General features: G+C 46.9%; 1 protein-coding gene across 2 annotated transcripts; it reads left to right on the forward strand.

Annotated features, from left to right (window-relative positions):
- The first annotated feature begins 128 nt into the window (after nt 1-128).
- On the forward strand, nt 129-27,057 carry LOC129838431 (actin nucleation-promoting factor WASL-like). 2 transcript variants are annotated; one of them, XM_055905374.1, is made up of 11 exons: nt 129-787; nt 11,234-11,368; nt 11,634-11,720; nt 11,932-12,028; nt 14,154-14,183; nt 20,244-20,442; nt 22,267-22,309; nt 23,568-23,721; nt 24,708-25,228; nt 25,740-25,845; nt 25,948-27,057. In XM_055905374.1, the coding sequence occupies exons 1-11, from the start codon at nt 683-685 to the stop codon at nt 26,007-26,009; spliced, it is 1,539 nt and encodes a 512-aa protein (XP_055761349.1). In that variant the 5' UTR covers nt 129-682; the 3' UTR covers nt 26,010-27,057. The 2 variants fall into 2 exon arrangements, with proteins under 2 accessions (XP_055761349.1, XP_055761350.1); XM_055905375.1 differs by lacking the exon at nt 14,154-14,183 and having other exon boundaries at nt 130-787.
- The last annotated feature ends 52 nt before the right edge of the window (nt 27,058-27,109 follow it).

Genomic DNA, 27,109 nt, shown 5'->3' on the forward strand with positions numbered 1-27,109 from the left:
CCTGACGGATATATGTAAATGAATGCTTGAACGCGCCAATAGGATCTCACTAGTTCGTGCTTGCCTCGCCCCACCTCCTTGCTCGTTCTGCCCACTGTGCTTCATTTGTTCACGTTTCAAACCTCAGGCTTTGTTCCTTTTGGGTTAGTTATAAGAATCTTTGGTATAAGCATAGGCGGACTGGATCGTACCGTTCTCTCCAAAAATATTTTAATTGTGTTTCTTTTGACGAATTTGCATTCATTTTTAATATAAAGATTATACATGTTTATGTGATACATGTTGTGTAACTACCGTGTAATGCTCTCAAGATGATCTAGTCCTGCATTTCAAAAGTGCGCACTCCCCCTGTTACGTGTTTGGTTTATTCCCACAGACTGCCATGTTGGATTGAGCCACAAATCTGCTGTTTTTCGCGCTGGAGTTCCGATGAAACTTTAGTATCTACCGTCTTCAGGACGTTGCAGTAATGTTCTCATAGTTTGGATTGAAGGAGGACCTTGCGTTGTGTTTGGAACCAACGGGAATGTTCGCATACTAAAGCGGTTTCTATCGGGTTGTGGTCAGACGTACATCGATGTGAGGGTCCGGTTGCAGGCCACGGCAGATCAATGACTATTTGTTTGGGTTTCATACAACGACGAATCGGAATCATAACACACCTTTTGGTTGATTGTCAGTCATGAGTGGCCATCTGCCGCAACGGCGGCCCGCTAACAATGGATCCATACTGTTAACCCCACAAGAGAACGACTGTCTCTTCAATTACCTCGGCAGGAAATGCACCGTAAGTTGATCAGTTATACTTTCTTTACTAATTGCTCATGGATGATGTTTACCCGTTCCAGGATGAATTGAAACCTGTGTAATTGATGCCTCAATATCAATCGAAGGAAAACAACTCTCGCCACTGGCACTGACGGTCCTCCCACTGGCTTCGGCTAGACCGGTTGAACGGCTTTTTAAGGAAAAGGGAATGTTGATATCCCAGGACACAGTGACATTTGGGCGGTAGAAAGTTTCAGTCAAGCCCCGAGGCCTCGGGTGTTCCCAGACACACCTGCATAGCATGGAAACACCCAAACAAGCCAAACCACTGTTAACAAGAATGTGCGCCTCAGTTTTGTTGGCCTAGACCTGGGCCAGTGTTAGGATCTGGTAAACCCATCGACCCGGCTACGAATTATTATTCGTACCAGCGTTGCATAATGCCTTGGCAGATTTCGGAAGCCGCCTGTGTGTTCAGAACAATCTGTCTGGCATACTACAACACTTGCCATTCATTGTTCTGTTGTCCACACAATACTTTCTCATAGGCAATCACACAATTCAATTCAGTCGACTGCTCTCCTCGGGTTTTTGAGATGCAGCAATCAGTGAAGAATGTGTCCAATGTAGCGTTACAATGTCTCACTGGCAAATTATCTCTGATGTGCAGGGCGCTATTTAATGTGACGGCCTGAAATTGATATTATATAACGCGTTTTGTTATCAATTGACACTTCCCAGGAAATTATATTTCAATAGAAGCAATGTGTCTTCTTGAAATATGATCTTCATTGATTGCACTCTTTAACCTTGGGTATTTTAAATTGGTGTAATGTACAATATAATTGTACAGGCCTACACTTATGTCAATACAGGTATACAGTATCTATTTGCTGGTTTTACACCCCAGTGTGTCAACTTAGTTTATTGACATAGATCACCTGGCTAGCCTTGGGTGGTAGGCTAATGTCTTCAGATGACAATTCATAGAGAGAATGCACCCACCCCCCTTATTTCCCTCTCCATACAGGTATGAGCTACCTGTAAACACCAGGTTGGTTGATACAATTGGACGCCGTTTAATGTTGTTAATCGGTTCATCAGGCATGTGGTTTAATCGGATTTCCTCGTGGATTTAGGTCAGGCTGTGTTGCGTAATATTTAAAACTAACTCTGGCTTCTTGGCAGGTTTCTGTCCAGTGTGAAGACGGACACTGTTCGCACACGCTCCCTACGGTGGTTGAGCCGCCCGTTTCTCGAGAGTAGATGTGTTGACGGTTTGTGTGTCTCGGTAGTAACTTTCCCCATGTCGCGTTACCACACCCTTTACTTCCCATTATTATCTGGCTTTGAGTCATGTTACCTTTGCCGTGTTCACAAAGCAGGCTAAGGTGGTGTGGAGGAAGTAGTCTTATCTTACTTCCTATTTCTCACGTGGTGGGCCAGAAGAGAGTCCCGCCTCCTACCTGTCAGTCAGTCAGTCATACCTGTCCCAGGTGTCTCTGCACATGTTGTACACCTGCATAAACAGCCACTGCCGTCATTCCACAGACATCCAGGCCATGTCACTCACCATGTGACACAGCCCAGGCAGTTGCGTGAGGAACATTCCTGCCTCACTGTCCTCATGAAAAAAAAATCTTGTTAAAATCCAGGAGAAGTGAGTGATTGCTTGTTATGTAATGGTCTCATGTAGCTAGAGAAGAAAATGTAGGATGTCATCATCGCTGCAGTCTTTTCTCTTCCTCCACAGAGAACTGAACACCCCCTGGCTTCTGTGTTTAACCTTTGGTTTATTCCAGTCGTTAAAGGCAAGTAATGTTATGCTAGCTGAGCCAGAAGCTAATGTCTAATACCCAAGTTGCCTGTTGAGACATAGCTGTTATATGCTACTCGGAATCCGAGCTGTCAGTGGATTTCAGCTCAGTGTCTCTCTCCTCTCTTTCAGTCATTCATACATACAAACAGTGAGCCGCAAACTCTGAAACGCAGGGCCCTGCCAGATGATGAATCACGTGTGAGAGGTCTAACCTGTGTTACTGTGGCTTTACTGACATTCAACTCATTGGTATTCCTACTGCTTCACTTTTTACTGTCAGCACCGGGCTAGAGTTGGAAGCTATCCAATTTGTGTGTGAGACTGCCTGAGCAGCAGTCCTCTCCAGCAGGAAGTGCGGTGGTCGACCTCCTTCAGTGTTTTGTGCAGGAGTGGCAAAAACTTGCCTTTGATCTTTACCACATACTCTCCTTCCCAACCTCTTCCCTGTTCCCACTCTTTCCCCACCTCTGCCTCCCCTTACCAGCCCTGCTCTGGGCCTCTGCCTCCCCTTACCAGCCCTACTCTGGGCCTCTGCCTCCCCTTACCAGCCCTGCTCTGGGCCTCTGCCTCCCCTTACCAGCCCTGCTCTGGGCCTCTGCCTCCCCTTACCAGCCCTGCTCTGGGCCTCTGCCTCCCCTTACCAGCCCTGCTCTGGGCCTCTGCCTCCCCTTACCAGCCCTGCTCTGGGCCTCTGCCTCCCCTTACCAGCCCTGCTCTGGGCCTCTGCCTCCCCTTACCAGCCCTGCTCTGGGCCTCTGCCTCCCCTTACCAGCCCTGCTCTGGGCCTCTGCCTTCCCTTACCAGCCCTGCTCTGGGCCTCTGCCTCCCCTTACCAGCCCTGCTCTGGGCCTCTGCCTCCCCTTACCAGCCCTGCTCTGGGCCTCTGCCTCCCCTTACCAGCCCTGCTCTGGGCCTCTGCCTCCCCTTACCAGCCCTGCTCTGGGCCTCTGCCTCCCCTTACCAGCCCTGCTCTGGGCCTCTGCCTCCCCTTACCAGCCCCGCTCTGGGCCCTCTGCCTCCCCTTACCAGCCCCGCTCTGGGCCATCGGCCTCCCCTTACCAGCCCCGCTCTGGGCCATCGGCCTCCCCTTACCAGCCCCGCTCTGGGCCATCGGCCTCCCCTTACCAGCCCCGCTCTGGGCCATCGGCCTCCCCTTACCAGCCCCGCTCTGGGCCATCGGCCTCCCCTTACCAGCCCCGCTCTGGGCCATCGGCCTCCCCTTACCAGCCCCGCTCTGGGCCATCGGCCTCCCCTTACCAGCCCCGCTCTGGGCCATCGGCCTCCCCTTACCAGCCCCGCTCTGGGCCATCGGCCTCCCCTTACCAGCCCCGCTCTGGGCCATCGGCCTCCCCTTACCAGCCCCGCTCTGGGCCATCGGCCTCCCCTTACCAGCCCCGCTCTGGGCCATCGGCCTCCCCTTACCAGCCCCGCTCTGGGCCATCGGCCTCCCCTTACCAGCCCCGCTCTGGGCCATCGGCCTCCCCTTACCAGCCCCGCTCTGGGCCATCGGCCTCCCCTTACCAGCCCCGCTCTGGGCCATCGGCCTCCCCTTACCAGCCCCGCTCTGGGCCATCGGCCTCCCCTTACCAGCCCCGCTCTGGGCCATCGGCCTCCCCTTACCAGCCCCGCTCTGGGCCATCGGCCTCCCCTTACCAGCCCCGCTCTGGGCCATCGGCCTCCCCTTACCAGCCCCGCTCTGGGCCATCGGCCTCCCCTTACCAGCCCCGCTCTGGGCCATCGGCCTCCCCTTACCAGCCCCGCTCTGGGCCATCGGCCTCCCCTTACCAGCCCCGCTCTGGGCCATCGGCCTCCCCTTACCAGCCCCGCTCTGGGCCATCGGCCTCCCCTTACCAGCCCCGCTCTGGGCCATCGGCCTCCCCTTACCAGCCCCGCTCTGGGCCATCGGCCTCCCCTTACCAGCCCCGCTCTGGGCCATCGGCCTCCCCTTACCAGCCCCGCTCTGGGCCATCGGCCTCCCCTTACCAGCCCCGCTCTGGGCCATCGGCCTCCCCTTACCAGCCCCGCTCTGGGCCATCGGCCTCCCCTTACCAGCCCCGCTCTGGGCCATCGGCCTCCCCTTACCAGCCCCGCTCTGGGCCATCGGCCTCCCCTTACCAGCCCCGCTCTGGGCCATCGGCCTCCCCTTACCAGCCCCGCTCTGGGCCATCGGCCTCCCCTTACCAGCCCCGCTCTGGGCCATCGGCCTCTCCTTACCATTGTCTGTATTTCCTACTACTCTCCAGTCTCTACTCCTTTCCAACTCCACTCTGAATTTCCCCCTCTCTTTCTGTCCTTCCCAACCCCAGCCTTTCCTACCCAATCCCACTTTTTAGGATAAATGGCAAATACTGTCAGGACATGGATGAATGATGCACAGTTACTGTACATTCAACATCCTGTTTGTTCCCCCCTGTGAGCCCTCTACAGTCCCACCGGCTGTAGTGTGTAGTAGCACCAGCAGCCTGGAGAGTGGTGCCATGGCGAGCTTTGATGATGTCACTGGGACTGGGTGCTTCCTGTGGCCAGTGGGGCTCGTTCTGGCTGCCGCTGGTGATCAGAGCTGGAGAGGCTGATGGATGATACAGCTCAGCTCTGTGTGACCTCACTGCAGTAGCCCTGTTGTGAGCACAGCCCACTAGATGAGCACAGACAGATATTGCTTTCTTTGAAATGTAGGCTAGAAAGCTTCATGTCCCCAGACACTGCACTGAACAGCCCTACACAGCCCATCTGTGTGTAGTTAGCTACTAGGTTGTCTAGTAAACTTGGTTTACCACTTTATGCTCTGGCCTGCCTTTCATCTGCAGGGTAATGGGCCTGAACCCCTCTGCGACGAGGCTAGTAAACTTGGGGAAGAACCTGGGCTTCGTTTCCCAAAAGCATTTTAAGGCTAAGTACACCGTTAGAACCTTCGTAGGAGCGTCGGTAAATCTCTGGGCTGTTTCCCAAAACCGTCGTTACTAAAGTTGCACTTGAAAGCGCTCGTTATTTACCGACTGCCTCAGACCACTCGTAAAACAGCTACGTGTCGTTAGCTGCTTTTTTTTACCCTTCTGCGTCACTTTACTCACAGAAGATCTCTGCTAAACATAGAATCAAGATGTTTATCTGTCTAATTGTGATCAACGATAACTTCAGAACAAAGTTGACTGCAAATATTTGCAATTGTTACAAACAAGTGAAGGATAAATGAAACCGGAGATGACTGCATTCAAATATACTTTTGGTCATGTAATGTATGTGGACATCTCATTCCAAAATATTGAGCATTAATATGGAGTTGGTCCTCCCTTTGCTGCTATAACAGCCTCCACTCTAGATGTTCTAGATGTTGGAACATTGCTGCTGGAACTTGCTTTCATTCAGCCACGAGCATTAATGAGGTCAGGCACTGATGTTGGGCGATTGGGCCTGGCTCGCAGTCAGCATTCCAATTCATCCCAAAGGTGTTCAATGGGGTTGAGGTCAGGGCTCTGTGCAGGCCAGTCAAGTTCTTCCTCTCCGATCTCGACAAACCATTTCTGTATGGACCTCGCTTTGTGCATGAGGGCATTGTCATGCTGAAACAGGAAAGGGCCTTCCCCAAACTGTTGCCACATAGTTGGAAGCACCAAATTATCTAGAATGTTATTGTATGCTGAAGCATTAAGATTTCCCTTCACTGGAACTAAGGGGCCTAGCCCGAACCATGAAAAACAGCCCCAGACCATTATTGCTCCTCCACTTAACTTTACAGTTGGCACTATGCATCGGGGCAGGTAGTGTTCTCCTGGCATCCGCCAAATCCAGATTTGTTTCCACTGCTCCAGAGTCCAATGCTGGCGAGCTTTACACCACTCCAGCCAATGCTTGACATTGCGCGTGGTGATCTTAAGCTTGTGTGCGGCTGCTCGGCCATGGAAACCCATTTCATGTAATTCCCGGCAAATAGTTATTGTGCTGACATTTCTTCCAGAGGTAGTTTGGAACTCTGTAGTGAGTGTTGCAACCAATGACAGATGATGTTTATGTGCTTCAGCACCCGGTGGTCCTCTTCTGTAAACTTGTGTGGCCTACCACTTTGTGGCTGAACCCTTGTTGCTCCTAGAAGTTTTCCACTTCACAATAACAGCACTTACAGTTGACCGGGGCAGCTCTAGCAGGGCAAAAATTTGATAAGCTGACTTGTTGGAAAGGTGGCATCCTATGACGGTGCCACTTTGAAAGTCACTGGGCTCTTCAGTATGGGCCAGTCTACTGACATTGTTTGTCTATGGAGATTGCACGACTGTCAGCAACGGGTGTGGCTGAAATAGCCGAATCCACTAATTTAAAGGGGTGTCTGCATACATGTGTCTATATATAGTGTAAATAGGCAACATGTACATATATATATTTTAATAGTTTTGAAATACATTTTCAGTCAAATTCTATTTGTCACATGCTTCGTAAACAACAGGAATAGAGCTAAGCACAGGCAAAATCCTAGAGGAAAACCTGTAACCAGTCTGCTTTTCACCAGACACGGGGACATGAATTCACTTTTCTGTAGGGCAATGACCTAAAACGCAGTTACAAATCTACAATGGAGTTGCCTACCAATAAGACAATGAATGTTCCTCAGTGGCCAAGTTAGTTTTGACTTAAATCTACTTGAAAATCTATGACATGACCTCAAATGTTTGTCTAGCAATGATCATCAACCAATTTGACAGAGCTTGAAGAATTTTGAAAATAGTAATGGGCAAATATTGCACAATCCAAGTGTGAGACTTACCCAGAAAGACTCACAGCTCTAATTGATGCCAAAGGTGCTCTACAAATGATTGACTCAGCGGTGTGTATACTTACATTTGAAGTCAGAAGTTTACATACACCTTAGCCAAATACATTTAAACTCAGTTTTTCACAATTCCTGACATTTAATCAGAGTAGAAATCCCCTGTCTTAGGTCAGTTAGGATCACCACTTTATTTTAAGATTGTGAAATGTCAGAATATTAGTGGAGAGAATGATGTATTTCAGCTTTTATTTCTTTCATCACATTCCCAGTGGGTCAGAAGTTTACATACACTCAATTAGTATTTGGTAGCATTGCCTTTTAAATTGTTTATCTTGGGTCAAACGTTTCGGGTAGCCTTCCACAAGCTTCCCACAATAATTTGGGTGAATTTTGGCCCATTCCTCCTGACAGAGCTGGTGTAACTGAGTCAGGTTTGTAGGCCTCCTTGCTCACACACACTTTTTCAGTTATGCCGACAAATTTTCTATAAGATTGAGGTCGGGGCTTTGATGGCCACTCCAATACCTTGACTTTCTTGTCCTTAAGCCATTTTGCCACAACTTTGGAAGTATGCTTGGGGTCATTGTCCATTTGGAAGACCCATTAGCGACCAGGCTTTAACTTCCTGACTGATGTCTTGAGATGTTGCTTCAATATATCCACATAATTTTCCGTCCTCATGATGCCATCTATTTTGTGAAGTGCACCAGTCCCTTCTGTAGCAAAGCACCCCCACAACATGATGCTGCCACCCCTTGCTTCACGGTTGGGATGGTGTTCTTCGGCTTGCAATCCTCCCCCTTTTTCCTCCAAACAAAACGATGGTCATTATGGCCAAACAGTTCTATTTTTGTTTTATCAGACCAGAGGACATTTCTCCAAAAAGTATGATCTTTGTCCCATGTGCAGTTGCAAACCGTAGTCTGGCTTTTTTATGGTGGTTTTAAAGCAGTGGCTTCTTCCTTGCTGAGCGGCCTTTCAGGTTATGTCGATATAGGACTCGTTTTACTGTGGATATAGATACTTTTGTACCGGTTTCCTCCAGTATCTTCACAAGATCCTTTGCTGCTGTTCTGGGATTGATTTGTACTTTTCACACCAAAGTACGTTCATCTCTAGGAGACAGAACGCGTCTCCTTCCTGAGTGGTATGACGGCTGCGTGGTCCCATGGTGTTTATACTTGCGTACTATTGTTTGTACAGATGAACGTGGTACCTTCAGGCTTTTGGAAATTGCTCCCAAGGATGAACCACTTGTGGAGGTCTACAATTTTTGAGGTCTTGTCTGATTTTCTTTTGATTTTCCCATGATGTCAAGCAAAGAGGCAGTGAGTTTGAAGGTAGGCCTTGAAATACATCCACATGTCCACCTCCAATTGACTCAAATTATGTCAATTAGCCTATCCGAAGATTCTAAAGCCATGACACTAATTTATGGCATTTTCCAAGCTGTTTAAAAGCTCAGTCAAGTTAGTGTATGTAATCTTCTGACCCATTGGACGTGTGATCCAGTGAAATAATGTGTCTGTAAACAATTGTTGGAAGAATTACTTGTCATAACCGACTTGCCAAAAATATAGTTTGTTAACAAGAAATTTGTGGAGTGGTTGAAAAATTAGTTTTAATGACTGACTTCAACTGTATGTAAATTAGATATTTTGGGGTTTAATTTTCAATACATTTGCAAAAATGCTTATAAACAAGTTTTCACTTTGTCATTATGGGTTATTGTGTGTAGATGGGTGAGAAATAATGTATTAAATATATTTTGAATTCAGTCTAACACAACAAAATGTCGAATAAGTCAAGTCACTGTATAGGTAAGGGTAAAGTGACTAGGGAACGGGATAGATGATAGACTGAGCTGTAGCAGCAGTGTGTGTGTGGCGTGAGTTTGCATGTGTGTCCATGGTATGTGTGTGTTGGGGTGTCAGTGGGTGGGTAGAGTCCTGCTGTATTCCTGCTGAGAAATGAACTGAGCTGCGGCAGTCTAAACCCTGCCAGTGCTGTCACACCTCTGCGACAGTCTAAACTCTGCCAGTGCTGTCACACCTCTGCGACAGTCTAAACTCTGCCAGTGCTGTCACACCTCTGCGACAGTCTAAACTCTGCCAGTGCTGTCACACCTCTGCGACAGTCTAAACTCTGCCAGTGCTGTCACACCTCTGCGACAGTCTAAACTCTGCCAGTGCTGTCACACCTCTGCGACAGTCTAAACTCTGCCAGTGCTGTCACACCTCTGCGACAGTCTAAACTCTGCCAGTGCTGTCACACCTCTGCGACAGTCTAAACTCTGCCAGTGCTGTCACACCTCTGCGACAGTCTAAACTCTGCCAGTGCTGTCACACCTCTGCGACAGTCTAAACTCTGCCAGTGCTGTCACACCTCTGCGACAGTCTAAACTCTGCCAGTGCTGTCACACCTCTGCGACAGTCTAAACTCTGCCAGTGCTGTCACACCTCTGCGACAGTCTAAACTCTGCCAGTGCTGTCACACCTCTGCGACGGTCTAAACTCTGCCAGTGCTGTCACACCTCTGCGACGGTCTAAACTCTGCCAGTGCTGTCACACCTCTGCGACGGTCTAAACTCTGCCAGTGCTGTCACACCTCTGCGACGGTCTAAACTCTGCCAGTGCTGTCACACCTCTGCGACGGTCTAAACTCTGCCAGTGCTGTCACACCTCTGCGACGGTCTAAACTCTGCCAGTGCTGTCACACCTCTGCGACGGTCTAAACTCTGCCAGTGCTGTCACACCTCTGCGACGGTCTAAACTCTGCCAGTGCTGTCACACCTCTGCGACGGTCTAAACTCTGCCAGTGCTGTCACACCTCTGCGACGGTCTAAACTCTGCCAGTGCTGTCACACCTCTGCGACGGTCTAAACTCTGCCAGTGCTGTCACACCTCTGCGACGGTCTAAACTCTGCCAGTGCTGTCACACCTCTGCGACGGTCTAAACTCTGCCAGTGCTGTCACACCCCTGCGACGGTCTAAACTCTGCCAGTGCTGTCACACCCCTGCGACGGTCTAAACTCTGCCAGTGCTGTCACACCTCTGCGACGGTCTAAACTCTGCCAGTGCTGTCACACCTCTGCGACGGTCTAAACTCTGCCAGTGCTGTCACACCTCTGCGGTAGTGTTTCTGCGCATACATTATTTTCTGACCTTTTATTTGAAGGTCGACTTGGCGAGATGAGTTTGCCCTGAGCAGATCCGCAGACTTTGAGATGAGCGCGATGCAAAATGTTTGCGCAGTCAGAGTATGACTGACTGCTCCGTGCACAGGTGCGCTTCACACTGTTTCAGCATGACCGCCACGGGACCAAAACGGCAGAGATGTTTAGCCACGCTCTTCAACGCTCTTAGTTGTTGCAGAAAGCGGCCTGATATTGTGTTTACTTGGGTCCTTGAGTGTAACTTTTAAACCAGAAAGGTGATTCCATTGAGGTCGAATACCTTTTATTTTTATATTTTTTATATATATATATATATATATATATATATATATATATATATATATATATATATATATATATATATATATATATATATATATATATATATATATATATATATATATATATAAATAAAAGGTATTCGACCTCAATGGAATCACCTATCACCTTTAAATATATATATATATATATTTATATATATTTTTAAAGGGAGACCAACACTGCTTCACTGTAAAACATAGATAGTCTGTGGGTCTCAGTTAAATTCCTTTTCCATCCATTTGACATTTTAGTCATTCAGCAGACGCTCTCATCCAGAGCGACTTAGTTAGTGGCTTCATCCCTTGTATTAGGGGTACTATACTCTCATCACATCCTTCATTAATAACCCCTTGTGCCTCTCTCTCTCTCTCTCTCTGTCTCTCTGCAGTCGCTGTGTTCTGCGGTGGTGCAGGTATATGCAGCAGACAGGAACTCAGCCTGGACCAAGAGGTGCTGTGGTGTGGCCTGTCTGGTCAAAGACAACCCAGCACGATCCTACTTTATCAGGGTGTTCGACATCAAGGTGGGTTTAGTTCACACACAAAACACAGACCAACTTGGGGACACGGCAGCACGGATTGTCCTTTACTATAGAGATGAGAGAGACACACACACACACACACACACACTAAATCTGTTGATGTGCCCTTGAGCAAGGCACTTAATCCTAATTTGCTCCGAGTGTGCCTTACTAATATGGCTTACCCTGTAAAACACATTTCACTTCACCTATCCGGTGTATGTGACAATAAAACATATCCTCTCTCTCTCTTTCTCTCTCTCTACAGGAGGGTAAAACCGTGTTCGAGCAGGAGCTCTACAACAACTTCTCAATCACCGTTTCCAAATCTTACTTCTTCACGTTCGCAGGAGATGTGAGTTATACCTTTCTCTATGTACTTGATGTCTCTTGCTCCAGCCAAGTCCTTTCACATGACATGGTCATTTGTTTATGTCAAAAACCTGCCGTGTGTTTTTTTTTAAGCTTGCAGTGTTCGTTCATTCTTATGACATTCCACTTTCTGCGTTTGTGGGCGTGCGTATTTGTGTGTGGGCGTGCGTGTGTGTGTGTGTGTGTGTGTGTAGTCGTGCCAGATGGGACTGAACTTCGCAAGCGAGGAGGAGGCCAAGCATTTCCGGGTCGCCGTGGGGGACCTGCTGGGGAGACGACAGAGAAAATCTGGTGACTACTACCTACTGACGCCATCTTTGATTCTACTGACCTCAGACCTCTGTTAAAACCATCTCCTCTCCTCTGACCTCTGCCTGGTCTGCTAATGATTGGACAGATCCTCTCAATTTTGAGATATATGGATCTCACCTTCTTTCTATGCCATCTCCTTTGCTTCCTAATTGTTCAATTGACAGCTCTCTCCTCTCTCTCTGGCCCACCATTACCTCCGGTAGAAGGGGAGCGGATCTAGAATCAGCTTTACCCTCTGAAATCCTAACTAGAGGTCGACCAATTATGATTTTAACGCCGATATTGATTAATGGAGCACCAAAAAAAGCCGATACCGATTAATCGGCTGATTAAAAAAAATATATATATATATAATTTGTAATAATGACAATTACAACAATATTGAATAAACACTTTTATTTTAACTTAATTTATTTTATTTATGTATTATATGTAGTCTCAAATAAATAATGAAGCATGTTCAATTTGTTTTAAAAAAGTGTTGGAGAAAGTAAAAGTGCAATAATTGCCATGTTAAAAAGCTAACGTTTAAGTTCCTTACTCAGAACATATGAAAGCTGGTGGGTCCTTTTTAACATGAGTCTTCAATATTCCCAGTTAAGTTTTAGGTTCTAATTATTATAGGAATTATAGGACTGTTTTTATTTCAAATAACTTTGACTATTGGATGTCCTTATAGGCACTATAGTATTGCCAGCCTAATCTCGGGAGTTGATAGGCTTGAAGTCATAAACAGCACTGTGCTTCAAGCATTGCGAAGAGCTGCTGGCAAACGCAGGAAAGTGCTGTTTGAATGAAAACTTACGAGCCTGCTGCTGCCTACCACCACTCAGACTGCTCTACTAAATCATAGACTTAATTATAATATAATAAACACACAGAAATACGAGCCTTTGGTCATTAATATGGTCAAATCCGGAAACTATAATTTCGAAAATAAAACGTTTATTCTTTCAGTGAAATACGGAACCGTTACGTATTTTATCTAACGAGTGGTATCCGTCAGTCTAAATATTCCTGTTACATTGTACAACCTTCAATGTTGTCATAATTACGTAAAATTCTGGAAAATTAGTTCGCAACGAGCCAAGCGGCCCAAACTGTTGCATTTACCCTGACTCTGCGTGTAATGAACGCAAGAGAAGTGACACAATTTCCCTACTTAATATTGCCTGCTAACATGAATTTCTTTTAACTAAATATTAAGGTTTAAAAAAAAAAAAAAAAAAAAAAAAAAAAAAAAAATCTTCCGTGTATTGCTTTTAAGAAAGGCATTGATGTTTATGGTTAGGTACATTTGTGCAACGATTGTGCTTTTGTTAAATCATCGCCCGTTTGGCGAAGTAGGCTGTGATTCGATGATAAATTAACAGGCACCGCATTGAATTTATGCAATGCAGGACAAGCTAGTAATATCATCAACCATGTGTAGTTAACTAGTGATTATTTTTTATAAGATAAGGTTAATGCTAGCTAGCAACTTAACTTGGCTCCTTGCTGCACTTGCGTAACAGGTGGTCAGTCTGCCATGCAGTTTCCTCGTAGATTGCAATGTAATCGGCCATAATCGGCATCCAAAAATGCTGATTACCGATTTGTTATGAAAACTTGAAATCGGACCTAATTAATCAGCCGACCTCTAATCCTAACATAAACGTGCCTGATCAGCTAAGATCAGTATCCAGGGGCAACAGTGCTCTTCCATGCCTCTCTTTTGAAGTGCTCCTGGAGATCAGCTTGCTATAATAACAAGGTCAGGACTGTTTGCTCTCTGTCCCAAACCAGCAAGAGTCTATGCAGTCTCTGTATGGATCATGGTCCTCGACTCTCTTAGATTTGAGCTCCGTTTTGTCAGTCTGCCTGTGATCGTTCTGGTAAAAAACTAACTCGTACACCTGCGCTTGACGATTAATCCGCACACACACACACCCATCCTGCTTATAAACTAACTCTGCCCCCCCCCCGTCCTCTTGCAGAAGTGTTCCTCTTTGATCCGTACACTTCAGTTCCCTGTAACTCCATACCAATCCCTTACCTCTCCCTTTCACTAACACTAACACACAGCAAGATACGGGAGTTTAATTCTATACATTTTGTTTTACAGAAAAAAGACGTGACCCTCCAGGTCAAAATGGTAGGTCCTTCATGAAATTCACTCGGGTCTTTTTTTTGGAGAATCTTTTTTAAATTTTAATCAGAAATTGATGTGGACACTACGCTTTCAAACAACCCAGAAATGATTTGACTTAAAATATTCCTCCACAAACACAATAGTCACTCCCTGACTTCCCCACAGGGCTTTGATTGAATGGTTCCAGTGTAAAGCCATTGGATAATCCACTGATAACAGGGTCTTGGAAGATAACACCTCTCCCAAGCCCCTAACTAACAGATGCCCTATCCCCAGTCTTAATCTTAACCAAAAGGGGCATGGAAGTACTGTACTGAATATCTGACTGTAGCATCAGTGGTGAGAGGCAATTTCTACGTACATAGATCCACTTTACAGGACATGCTTAGGTATTCTGCACACACACACACACACACTCTCCAGAAAGCCAGTTCCACAGGGACGTTGAGCCGATCCCTCCCCTCAATCTTAAAATACCAAACCTGTAACAACACTTACACTCCAAATCAGGCCATATGAATAATCAGCCTACATCCACAGTAGATCACTTAGCTATAGATAAGATATATATATATATATATATATATATATATATATATATATATATATATATATATATATATACACACTCTACAAGGTTATATATAAAAGCGGCATCTCATTCTCAAATTCCCTCATCAGTACCCAGACAGGCTGGGGGTGATACGGTTCATGTCACTTGGTACCAGAGCTTTGCCAATTGTACAGATACTATAGCAGTCAAAAGGTCTTTAGAGATGCTCTCTGACCTGGTCATGTTTGCTGTTTAGCATTTAGAGAGGCTGTTGTGGAACAGTACAGTGGCACACTTTCATAGCACTCCTTGGCATCGCTTGGCAACAGTGCATACTATTGGACTTCAAAGCTAGTTTGCTCTGCCTGGCTCCCCATAGTGTTGTACTGGTCTGACTAGGTGGACAGACAGTGTCTCCCCAGTCAACCCCTGCTCTGCTTAGTCTAAGAGGATTTAATTCAGCTGCTAATGTTAGTTACTTCACAGCACTCGCACTACCCCAGTCCCCTAACACTCATAGCAATGGCTTTGTGGAACGGAAGGAGTTGTGGTGAGGGGGTAGAGGAAAGGGGGAGGTCAGAAATGGTGACATTTTCTCTTCATCACAGCAGTGACCTGCAAACAGATTGCTGAGGGTGATGTTTTTACATGGCGCGGCCTAGACCTATCCTGTCCCCTGAGGGTTGATCGAATCAATTTTTATTGGTCACGTGCACATGGTTAGCAGATGTTAATGCGAGCGTAGCGCAATGCTCGTGCTTCTGGTTCCGTCAGTGCAGTAATATCAAACAAGTAATCTAACAATTCCCCAACTACTGCCTAATACACACAAATCTAAAAGGGGTGAATGAGAATATGTACATATAAATATATGGTTGAGCGGCATAGGCAAGGTGTAATAGATGGTATAAAATACAGTATATACACTACCGTTCAAAAGTTTGGGGTCACTTAGAAATGTCCCTGTTTTTGAAAGAAAAGCAAATGTTTTGTCCATTTAAAATAACATCAAATTGATCAGAAATAGTGTAGACATTAATGCTGTAAATGACTATTGTAGCTGGAAGGCTGATTATTTATGGAATATCTACACAGGCTTACAGAGGCCCATATCAGCAACCATCACTCCTGTGTTCCAATGGCACTTTGTGTTAGCTAATCCAAGCTTCTCATTTTAAAAGGCTAATTGATCACTAAACTCTTTTGCGATTATGTTAGAACAGCTGAAAACTGAAACTGAAGATCTCGTACAACACTGTGTAGTACTCCCTTCACAGAACAGCGCAAACTGGCTCTAACCAGAATAGAAAGAGGAGTTGGAGGCCCCGGTGCACAACTGAGCAAGAGGACAAGTACATTAGTGTCTAGTTTAAGAAACCGATGCCTCAAGTCCTCAACTGGCAGCTTCATTAAATAGTACCCGCAAAACACCAGCCTCAACGTCAACAGTGAAGAGGCGACACCGGGATGCTGGCCTTCTAGACAGAGTTGCAAAGAAAAAGCCATATCTCAGACTGGCCAATAAAAATCAAAGATTAAGATGGGCAAAAGAACACAGACACTGGACAGAGGAAGATTGGAAAAAAGTGTTATGGACAGACGAATCTAAGTTTGAGGTGTTCGGATCACAAAGAACATTCATGAGACCCAGAAAAGATGCTGGAGGAGTGCTTGGTACCATCTGTCAAGCATGGTGGAGGCAATGTGATGGTCTGGTGGTGGTAAAGTAGAGGATTTGTACAGGGTAAAAGGGATCTTGAAGGAAGGCTATCACTCTATTTTGTAACGCCATGCCATATCCTGTGGACGGCGCTTTCCTCCTACAACAGGACAATGACCCAAAGCACAGCTCCAAACTATGTGTAACAGATGTGAAATGGCTAGCTAGTTAGCGGGTACGCGCTAGTAGCATTTCAATCAGTTACGTCACTTGCTCTGAGACTTAAGTAGTGTTGCCCCTTGCTTTGCAAGGGCCGTGGCTTTTGTGGAGCGATGGGTAACGACCGTGCTTCGTGGGCAACCGTTGTTGATGTGTGCAGAGGGTCCCTGGTTCGCGCCCGGGTCGGGGCTAGGGGACGGTTTAAAGTTATACTGTTACATTGATGCTGTTGACCCGGATCACTGGTTGCTGCGGAAAAAGAGGAGGTTGAAAGGGGGGTGAGTGTAACGGATGTGAAATGGCTAGCTAGTTAGCGGGTACGCGCTAGTAGCATTTCAATCAGTTACGTCACTTGCTCTGAGACTTAAGTAGTGTTGCCCCTTGCTTTGCAAGGGCCGTGGCTTTTGTGGAGCGATGGGTAACGCTGCTTCGTGGATGACTGTTGTCGATGTGTGCAGAGGGTCCCTGGTTCGCGCCCGTGTCGGGGCGAGGGGACGGTTTAAAGTTATACTGTTACATATGCAAGAACTATTTAGGGATGAAGCAGTCAGCTGGTATTCGGTCTATAATGGAGTGGCCAGCACAGTCACCGTATCTCAACCCTATTGAGCTGTTGTGGGAGCAGCTTGACCGTGTGGTACGTAAGAAGTGCCCATCAAGCAGAATCCAACTTGTGGGAGGTGCTTCAGGAAGCATGGGGTGAAATCTCTTCAGATTACCTCAACAAATTGACAACTAGAAAACCAAAGGTCTGCAGGGCTGTAATTGCTGCAAATTGAGGATTCATTGACGAAAGCAAAGTTTGAAGGACACAATTATTATTTCAATTAAAAATCATTATTTATAACCTTGTCAACGTCTTGACTATATTTCCTATTCAATTTGCAACTCATTTCATGTATGTTTCCATGGAAAACTAGGACATTTCTAAGTGACCAAAAACTTTTGAATGCTAGTGAAAAAAAATGATATGAGTAATGTAAGATATGTAAACATTATTAAAGTGGCATTGTTTAAAGTGACTAGTGATCCATTTGTTAAAGTGGCCAGTGATTGGGTCTCCATGTAGGCAGCAGCCTCTGAGTTAGTGATTGCTGTTTAGCAGTCTGATGGCCTTGGGGGAGCCACGCTCGGAGTGCCCTCACCTTCCTGTAGGCTGTCTCGTCATTGTTGGTAATCAAGCCCACTACTGTTGTCATCTGAACTTGATTGAGTTGGAGGCATCATGAAGCCTCCGGCCTGATGATGCGTTGGAGGGAACTATGGTGTTGAATACTGAGCTGTAGTCAATGAAAAGCATTCTTACATTCTTAGGTATTCCCCTTGTCTAGATGGGAATGTGCAGTGTGATGGCAATTGCATCACCGGTAAGGTGGAGGTGATATGATCCTTGACTAGTCTCTCAATGCACTTCATGATGTCAGAAGTGAGTGCTACGGGGCAGTAGTCATTTAGTTCATCTTTGCCTTCTTGGGTATAGGAACAATGGTGGCCATCTTGAAGAATGTGGGGACAGCAGACTGGGATATGGAGCGATTGAATATGTCCATAAACTCACCAGGCAGCTGGTCTGCGCATGCTCTGAGGACGTGGCTAGGGATGCCGCCTGGGCCGGCAGCCTTGCGAGGGTTAACACTTTTAAATGTTTCACTCACGTGGAGAAGGAGAGACGTGAGGGCAGGCTTTGTATGCCACGCCGGAAGTTAGAGTAGCAGTGGTCGAGTTTATTACTCCCGCACGTAGTGCCCAAGTCAGACTGGCATGGCTTGGGCTTTGCCCATACAGACAACATTCCGGTGTATCTGGCATTGTGTGTTCTGCCTGTGGCCATACAGCAGTTTGTCTGTGGTGTCCCAGTGTCTGCAGTAATGACAGGTGAGAATGACCTTGCGGATAGGAGGAGGGCACAGCCAGATCCACGTTGGGCAGATGGATGTGGTACCGTGTTTGTTTGGGTTTGACTCACTAGTGTGTGTCTGGGGAATTAACTGTGTTCACCCGGAAGGTTCCAGTTGTTTGAATGCCCTCTCTCGTTCACCCCGTCTCGCTCTCGCTCTCTCCCTTTTTCTCACCATCTCTCCTCCTTTCTCCATGCTGTCTCTTGAGTCATGTCTCCCACCCACCCAGCCAGCCTCTCTCTGGTGTAGATTCATCATGTTTAAGAGAACCTCAGGGATTATGGTGGATTAGCAGTGGGCATTAATGGTTATGTAAAATCCAGCATCATCGTGATTTGTTGGGATTAGAGGTGGGCTGGAGTTGGGAGTGGTTTGGCCCGCTGGTGGAGAAGGGCAGAAGGGAAGGGATGAGAGAGTATGGGAAAGAGTCGGGCTCAGAGAGCTGGGACCTGGCAGTGCTCCCTGTTGTGAAGGGGAGGAGAGCGTACTCAGTTTGGAGGCGGCGCCAGCTGTTGCTGTGGCATTTGCCCAAACCCTAGGCACCTCACTTAGCCGGAGGGTCTTAGTCTGCCTGGCTCTGCTGTCTGTCTGGTCCGTACCCTGCTCAGTCTCCTCTCTTGATCTCTCTGGTTGCTCCTCCACCTGGTTCTCTGGATCTGAAAATCCTGGAGTTGGTTCTCCAGTTGTGTGGCTCGCACACCCTGTGTTCCTCTCGGGATGTCTCTCTGATTCTCGGGACCTATAGATCTCTGGATTAAGCTATATCCCAGGACTGGGCACCACTTAGTCTTGCCCCCCCCCCCCCCACCCCATGCTGCCGCCATCGCTCTGTGAGGATGTTCTGTACCACCTTCCTGTCCTCTCCCTCTGAGGACCTATCTGAGGGGGGAGGAGGGGAGGGGATCCATCCGGGAGGGTGTCTCTCCACCCTCCACTGCCTGATCCTTCCCCAGGAGGAACTATATGCGCCCCCCTCGGACCCTACCAACCGCCTCTCGCTACGCCACGGTGACCAGTGCTGCGGTGTGGTGGGTGAAATGCTGCTGGACGTTAACATTGCAGCTGCCGGAGGGTGTAAGGGTGACAGAGGGGGGAGGAAGGGGGACGGAACTCCCGGTGACTGTAGTCCCTCAGTCTCGCCCTCGGTCCGAAAGAGCCCCCGTGGGGACTCCAGCCACAGAGGTAGGCGGCTCGGGAGTCAGGACACTCATGTCCATAGAATTCAGTTTGGTTTGACCACTATGTGGGTGTCACAGGACGTGTGAGCTGCAGGTAGTGGCAATATTATTCAGTGTGAGGATTCCACACGCGTCTCATCCAGTCAGTGTTGTAGTCGTTTTTCTTGTCTGCTGTGCATTGGTTAGCAGACATATCTCTCTGACTGCCCCTAAGCCTCATGGGAGGCATTGGAGAGGAGAGGAGATGGTTGTACACGAGGAGTGCTTAGTGAGAATGTAATGTGATCACAGCAGCAGATAGTGTGTTGTGGCGTTGGCAGAACTCTCCAGGTGTTAAAAGGCAACCCACTGTCTCACCCTCTCATTGAACTAATTAGAGGAGGACGCATCAATGATGGAAGTAGACCTCATTTAATGACATGTCAAAAGTCTCTATTGTAATCTGTATGTTAAACTGCCTAGATCTCAGACTCTGGTCTCCCCCAGACTAAGACTCTCCGTGCCTGTTGCATTGTGGGTACTTTCGTTCTGACTCTTCTGTTCACCCCCCCCTAGGCCCGGCCCTGCCCATGGCCACGGTGGACATCAAGAACCCAGAGATCAACACGGTGTCCCGGTTCCACGGACACACCTCTCAGATGAACAACATGGTGAGCAGCAGCTTCAACAACAACAACAAGAAGGAGAAGAAGGTGAAGGGAAAGAAGGGCAAGAAGCTGACCAAGGCAGACATCGGAACGCCCAGCAACTTCCAGTGAGTATTCCATTCCATTTCTTTCTAATGTATTCCTCTATATGATTCTGTTATATTCTATTCTGTTCTATTCTGTTCCATTTAGGTGTATTGTTTTTAAATTCTGCTCTTTTTTGTGACACCTGAGTAGTAAGGGTCATTCACAAGCCCACAGTGTGGGTTGAATCCTCACATTAGATTTGTGGGGAACATCTAGTTCCTCACTGATGTTAAGTTAGGATGTGTCCCGTTGGGGTCATCTGTGGGGGTATTGCACGGCTAATGTATAGCGGAGTACCTCGAGCCATACTGCCGTGTGTTAATGTGTGGCAAAGAGTTGATGGGACTTTTTAATCATGAACATATTTCCAATCCCATGTAATATGTATCTGGCATGATTGATGTGAGGATTATCTGTCCTGTGTTTTTAGGACTAGGACACTGTGGTAGTCAATACTACAATACTATAGTGCTGGCTTACTGAAGTAGTGTAAACCAGGTGTATTAAACCAGGGGTCCACACTCTGGTACGGCAGGGGCCCGTGAATTTAAAAAAGTATATATATATATTACACACACACACACACACACACACACACACACACACACACACACACACACACACACACAGTACCAGTCAAAAGTTCGGACACACCTACTCATTCAAGGGTTTTTCTTTATACTATTTTCCACGTTGTAGAATAACAGTGAAGACATCTAAACTATGAAATAACACATCTGGAATCATCTAGTAACCGAAAAAGTTTTAAACAAATCAAAATATATTTTAGATTCTTCAAAGTATCCACCCATTGCCTTGACAGCTTTGTACACTCTTCCGACAGTCTTGAAGGAGTTCCCACATGTGCTGAGCACTTGTTGGCTGCTTTTCTTTCACTCTGCAGTCCAACTCATCCCAAACCATCTTAATTTGGTTGAGTGATAGTGGAGGCCAGGTCATCTGATCTCAAATATTAAATCTCAGCCGTCATACCGCTCAGGAAGGAGACGCGTTCCGTCTCCTAGAGATGGACGTACTTTGGTGCGAAAAGTGCAAATCAATCACAGAACAACAGCAAAGGACCTTGTGAAGATGCTGGACGAAACGGGTACAAAAGTATCTATATCCACAGTAAAACGAGTCCTAAATCGACATAACCTGAAAGGCTGGTCAGCAAGGAAGAAGCCACTACTCCAAAACCGCCCTAAGAAAAGCCTGACTACGGTTTGCAACTGCACATGGGGACAAAGATTGTAGTTTTTAGAGAAATGTCCTCTGGTCTGATGAAACAAAAATAGAACTGTTTGGCCAAAATCACCATCATTATGTTTGGAGGAAAAAGGGGGAGGCTTGCAAGCTGAAGAACACCATCCCAACAATGAAGCACGGGAGTGGGAGCATCATGTTGTGGGGGTGATATATATTTTCAAAGTTTTTATGAATATCACTAGCATCAACAGAATAAACACATTTTGAATTGGCAGTATCTTTCTATCCAACTTTATTTCTCAACTCCTAATATTGAGCTAATTACAGTCTTTGGAGTGTCTGACATAGCCTATTCGCAGGTGCTTTTACAAAGCCTGACAGTGTGGAGGGTGCAGTGTCCAAGTCAAGACATACATTTTTGCCAACACAGGATTCACCCTTGTTTAAACAGCTGCTCTTAGTGAGAATGTGCTTGGAGTTACCTTTCTAGCTAGGCTACATTTCTGGGGTTTCCACTTCCTCTGTGTGTTCTCATTCCCTGAGTATCGGGTTTGTTGTGTGTGTGTAGTAGGTAGCCTATGTGATCATTCCCTCAGGCTCTGTACTCCTCTCTCTGATCATGTGTTTCCTTCCAGGCACGTTGGCCACGTCGGCTGGGACCCCAACACTGGCTTCGATGTGAGTGTGACAGACTGGGTTCTTACTGAGGAGATGTAGTTGTTGTCTACACTGTAGCATCTGGCTCCTAGAATCATCCCCTACTTCTAATGGTATGGGAAGATCCTGTGTGACCTGTGATCTGCCTCTTCTCACGCGGTGGTCCAGCTAGCCTCTGTCATATACCGTATGGGACATTTCAAGTGTCAATGTCACATGCACAACTACAGGGAAATGTCTTTCTTGCAAACTCAAACCAGTAGGCCTGGACAGTGGGATGGTTTCTCTGAGGATGTGTATTACTGGGAGAAAGAGGGGAGGGAAGGAGAGTGGAGAGAGGGGGGGGGGGGGGGGGGGGGGGGTGTTTTTATTCGCCTTACCAGTTCTCAGGCTCAGAACTTGTTTATTTCTGATGTAGTGTTCGTCAGACATGATTCTCCTCCAAACTAAATATGAAATATTATGACATCTCTGCCCACTGCAGAAGTCACTGCCAGCCCAGAGTTACACAAGGAGATTTCACATTCTAAACCTGTTTCTGCGTAATCCATTCAGTAGTTTACAAAAAAAAAGGATGATAAGTAATTATTGCGTGGTGTTCTACACGCACATCGAACAGACGGGAACCGGGTGATTTGTTGACATTTCTAAAATAAGATTTCAATGATTTTGAGTTTCAGAGCTTTAATACTTTCGAGAACTTACGTGGAGAGAGAGATGAGCGAGTTTATGAAAAAGAGATATAAGATGTTTTAACATGGTTCAACAGGCACAGGAAAGAATACCCCTTACGGCAATAAGGAGTAAGCAGTCATTACATAAAAGAACACAACCTGAATTACATAAACTAAGCTGTTGTTTTGTGTCTCTGCCCAGAGAGCTAGAGTAGTGGTTTAAAGTAGATGTGATATAAACCTGTGTAATCTAGTTCTGTGTGAATATAATCCCACAGCCTTCAATCCGCTCTACCGGTTGGGCAGTGCCAACCTGGCACAGTTCCCCTCAGCCACCAGGTGGCGATGCAGGGGCTGTTTACAACAGGGGTACCAACATCAGAGCAGTTTATCTGAACATGAGACCCCCAGCTCTGACACGTGTTTCTAACTGAGTAGTGTTTTAATCCCTGTGACGTTCCAACTCATTGAGGTTCTAACCAATTGAAGTGCTGAGTGAAGTTCTAACTGATAGTGGTTCTAACCCGGCATTGGGTTATTATTATTCCTGTTAGTTTCTTTCCCAGTATTTCAGTGTGGTTCCAACCCAGTGTTCTCTCCTCCAGTTGAACAACCTAGACCCGGAGCTAAAGAACCTGTTTGACATGTGTGGCATCTCCGAGGCCCAGCTGAAGGACAAGGAGACCTCCAAGGTCATCTATGACTTCATCGAGAAGAAGGGAGGCGTGGAGGCAGTCAAGATCGAGCTCCGCAGACAAGGTGTGTGAGTGGAGGGGAACGAAGGGCTTTAGGATCTGTGTTTTGTCAGAAGAATATCCATAGTGACTGACAAACAAGTTGTAGCCTAAACTGTGACAGTGTCCATATAGATTGTTTAGTGCTCTAGAGTCTAATGTTCATCGTGTGTTCCTCAGGTCCTCCACCTCCAAGGTGGTGTGGTAGGTTGGTTTATCTCTGCATGGTGCTGCTGTGGCATTAACCTGACTGGGAGCTGTCTGATAGACTAACTCTGACCTCTGGAGGACAAAAGAGTAGTTCCATCTCTGTCCCAAAGTCGAACATGGGGTTTCCCCAAACTGGGTCCTGTGTGCACGTTTTGTTGCCCTAAACTTTGTGTATTTGAATCAGCTGCGTAGTGCTAGGGCAAACACCAAAAAATGTGCTCCCGGGAGGGGCCCCAGGACCGAGTTTGGGAATCCCTGGTCTAACACAGGGGTGCGCTACTCAGGCCCTCGAGTTCCTCAGGACTGATGCCCTTGAAGACCAGGGTCTCTATCCACAGTGTCTGAGTGGGAGTGCTGATCTAGGCTCAGTTTCCTCTTATATGGAAAGAGCCTAGATCAGCACTACGAATCGCAGACGCGTTGTGGATACGGAGCTGTGCAACACCGGGCTGGATCTAACATGTCGACCTTGACAGGCCAGACCAGGAGTCAGTTTGCAGTGTGCTGAAGAGACGTTTGCCTTTTGACTTTAGAGTGTCATGTTAGTCAATGCTATGCAGCCACAGAGCTTTTGTTTTGAGTGTCTGGGTTAGGCGAGGAGAATAACATGAAGCATAGCTGTCCCTAGTGACTACAGTCATTACTGCATGCTGTCATACCAGCAATTGAGCTGTATTTATTGCTGCTTTCTCTCCTGAGGTTCTTCTAGAATTGAAAGCATGTTGTGAAGTGTACAGTAGGCTCAGTGTATATGCAATAGTCGATTCCATGCAAAAATAATTTATCTTCTCTCTGGTCCAGCCCCACCACCCCCCCCTTCCAGAGGTGGACCACCACCCCCTCCCCCACACCAGACCTCCGGCCCACCGCCCCCACCCATCAGGGGAAGGGGCGCGCCTCCCCCTCCTCCCCCCTCCAGAGCGCCCACCTCAGCCCCACCACCACCTCCCCCCTCCAGAACAGGCATGGGAGCTCCTCCCCCACCCCCAACCAGAGGTCCTCTGCCCCCTCCTCCCCAGCCTTCGCATGCCTCCCTGGCTCCCCATGCCCCACCTCCTCCCCCGCCTCCCTCCTCCGCCCCAGCAGGTATGGGTTCCGGAGCACCCCCTCCTCCTCCCCCGCCTCCCGGCCCTCCTCCCCCACCCATGCTGATGGAAGCTGATGGAGGGGGTGGAGGTGCTGGTAAACCCTCAGCCCTGTTGAGCCAGATCAGGGAGGGGGCTCCGCTGAAGAAGGTGGAGCAGAAGGAGAGGCCCGTTTCCACCAGCACCGGCCGAGACGGTCTCCTCGAACAGATACGACAGGGCAAACAGCTCAAGGCTGTGAGTGGACATTACCTTATACACTACACTCTAACCCCTATGCCCATGATCCCTATACCCTCCTACCTCAACCACTAAAAGCCTGTTTCTGATTGCTCCGGCGTTGCGATCCAGATGCTGCGTACTGAGGGAGTGATGCAGTTGCAGAGATGAATCGAGCTCTGTACCGCATCGCATGCGCCTCCTATATTTTGTAACAATGTGGAGGGCTCCGTATTGCGCCGTATAGCTCTGCATTGACATGATTGGTTGACGGTAGGTGGGGGCGGGAAGTCCTCTATAAACAAAAACTCACTCCCTTGACATCTTCCTTTACAGCAGCTCTGCGAAGCGCAGGAAGTATGAATGGCCTGACTTCTACAGAGGCTGTATCGCAGTAACTGCTGTACGACCAATGCAGCCGTCAACTTGACCATGCAGCCCCTTCAGACTTCCCCTATCCTAGTGATGCTAGATGCACATTCCCCTATAGTGGAGCGTGTTGACTGGTGTGTATTCCTGTGTGTTCCAGGTGACTGACGAACCAGTGTCGGGAGGACCCGCCACTCCTTCAGCCGGCATCGTAGGAGCTTTGATGGAGGTGATGCAGAAGAGGAGCAAAGCCATCCACTCCTCTGGTACACACACACACACACACACACACACACATATATCAGATAAGAGGTTGCTGTTATATTCATACCAATGTATTTTCTATGTTTGTGTGTCTCCCTCCCAAGATGATGATGACGATGATGATGAGGAAGAGGACTTTGAGGATGATGATGAGTGGGATGACTAGTGACCCCCCCCCCCCCCTGGATAATTATGACAACACTACATTGTTCCTAAATTGTTTTTCTAAATCTTATTCAAATGATCATGTAAATGTTTTATCAATTTGCTGTATATTTTTGTTGCCTTTATGCTTATTTTTTTAAATGTATTCTGTGCAATACCTCATTTAATCTGTAAAGGTTTGTCATGTTGTCTTTCTGTAAAGTTTTTCTTCTCTCCTGCATTACCATTTTTTTATGTCAGGTTTCTCTTGATCTGCAGAGTTCAGTCAGTGACTGGAGGGAGAACAAATAAACAAACTGACAGAGCCCTTAATGTTATAGTTGTTAAAAATCGAGAACACTATTTTCATACCCTTCTCTTACTTCATTTTGACTTATTCAAAAATCCTAGTTTAGCACTCTCTTATTTTCTTACGAAATCAGCTCTGTTGGATTATTTAGTCCCATTCGCTGTCGACGGTAAATCTACTCAGAGTTTGTATTTTTGCACGAATTGAAAGAAGAGGCTCAGTACGTGAATACAGAGCAGTATCATGGCTGTATCTGCAATGTTATGCTTTAAAGGCTACCGATATCACACACACACACACACACACACACACAGCTGTCTGCTCTGCGTTTCGGTTTGTTTCATCAGTTACAATACAGTATAGTCTACAAACATATTTGTTTTGCTGTAGCAACCAGCCGCCTACAGTTATTTGTTTGAATCGGGTCGGTACGGATGCAAAGCTTGAGGATGAATTAGTTTTGTCAACTTTTTTAATATGACATCTGAACTGTTTCACTAACAAACTGTCCTTCAGAACCAGTGAACTACAGTAACACTCGTCTACCATTGACACTAACCTGGCTCTACACGGAGGGATACTGCTTTCTCATTGGGGAAGGGAACCAATGTTGTTTTTTACAGTATCGCTCTGTCTGTTTTTCACGGTTAGTGAAACTCTGTTCAGTATCTAGGATATATGGACCTCACACCTTCAGAAATGAGGTTGGAAGAATAATGGACTATTAAATTGTACACTCAAATAAATGTTAATATTTACAGCGACGCTCTCCTGTTTTCTGTGGGATGGATGTGAGGTATGATGTTAAATAA

Source organism: Salvelinus fontinalis, chromosome 39 (genome assembly GCF_029448725.1).
Source record: "Salvelinus fontinalis isolate EN_2023a chromosome 39, ASM2944872v1, whole genome shotgun sequence".
In the NCBI taxonomy this organism is placed as follows: Eukaryota; Metazoa; Chordata; class Actinopteri; order Salmoniformes; family Salmonidae; genus Salvelinus; species Salvelinus fontinalis.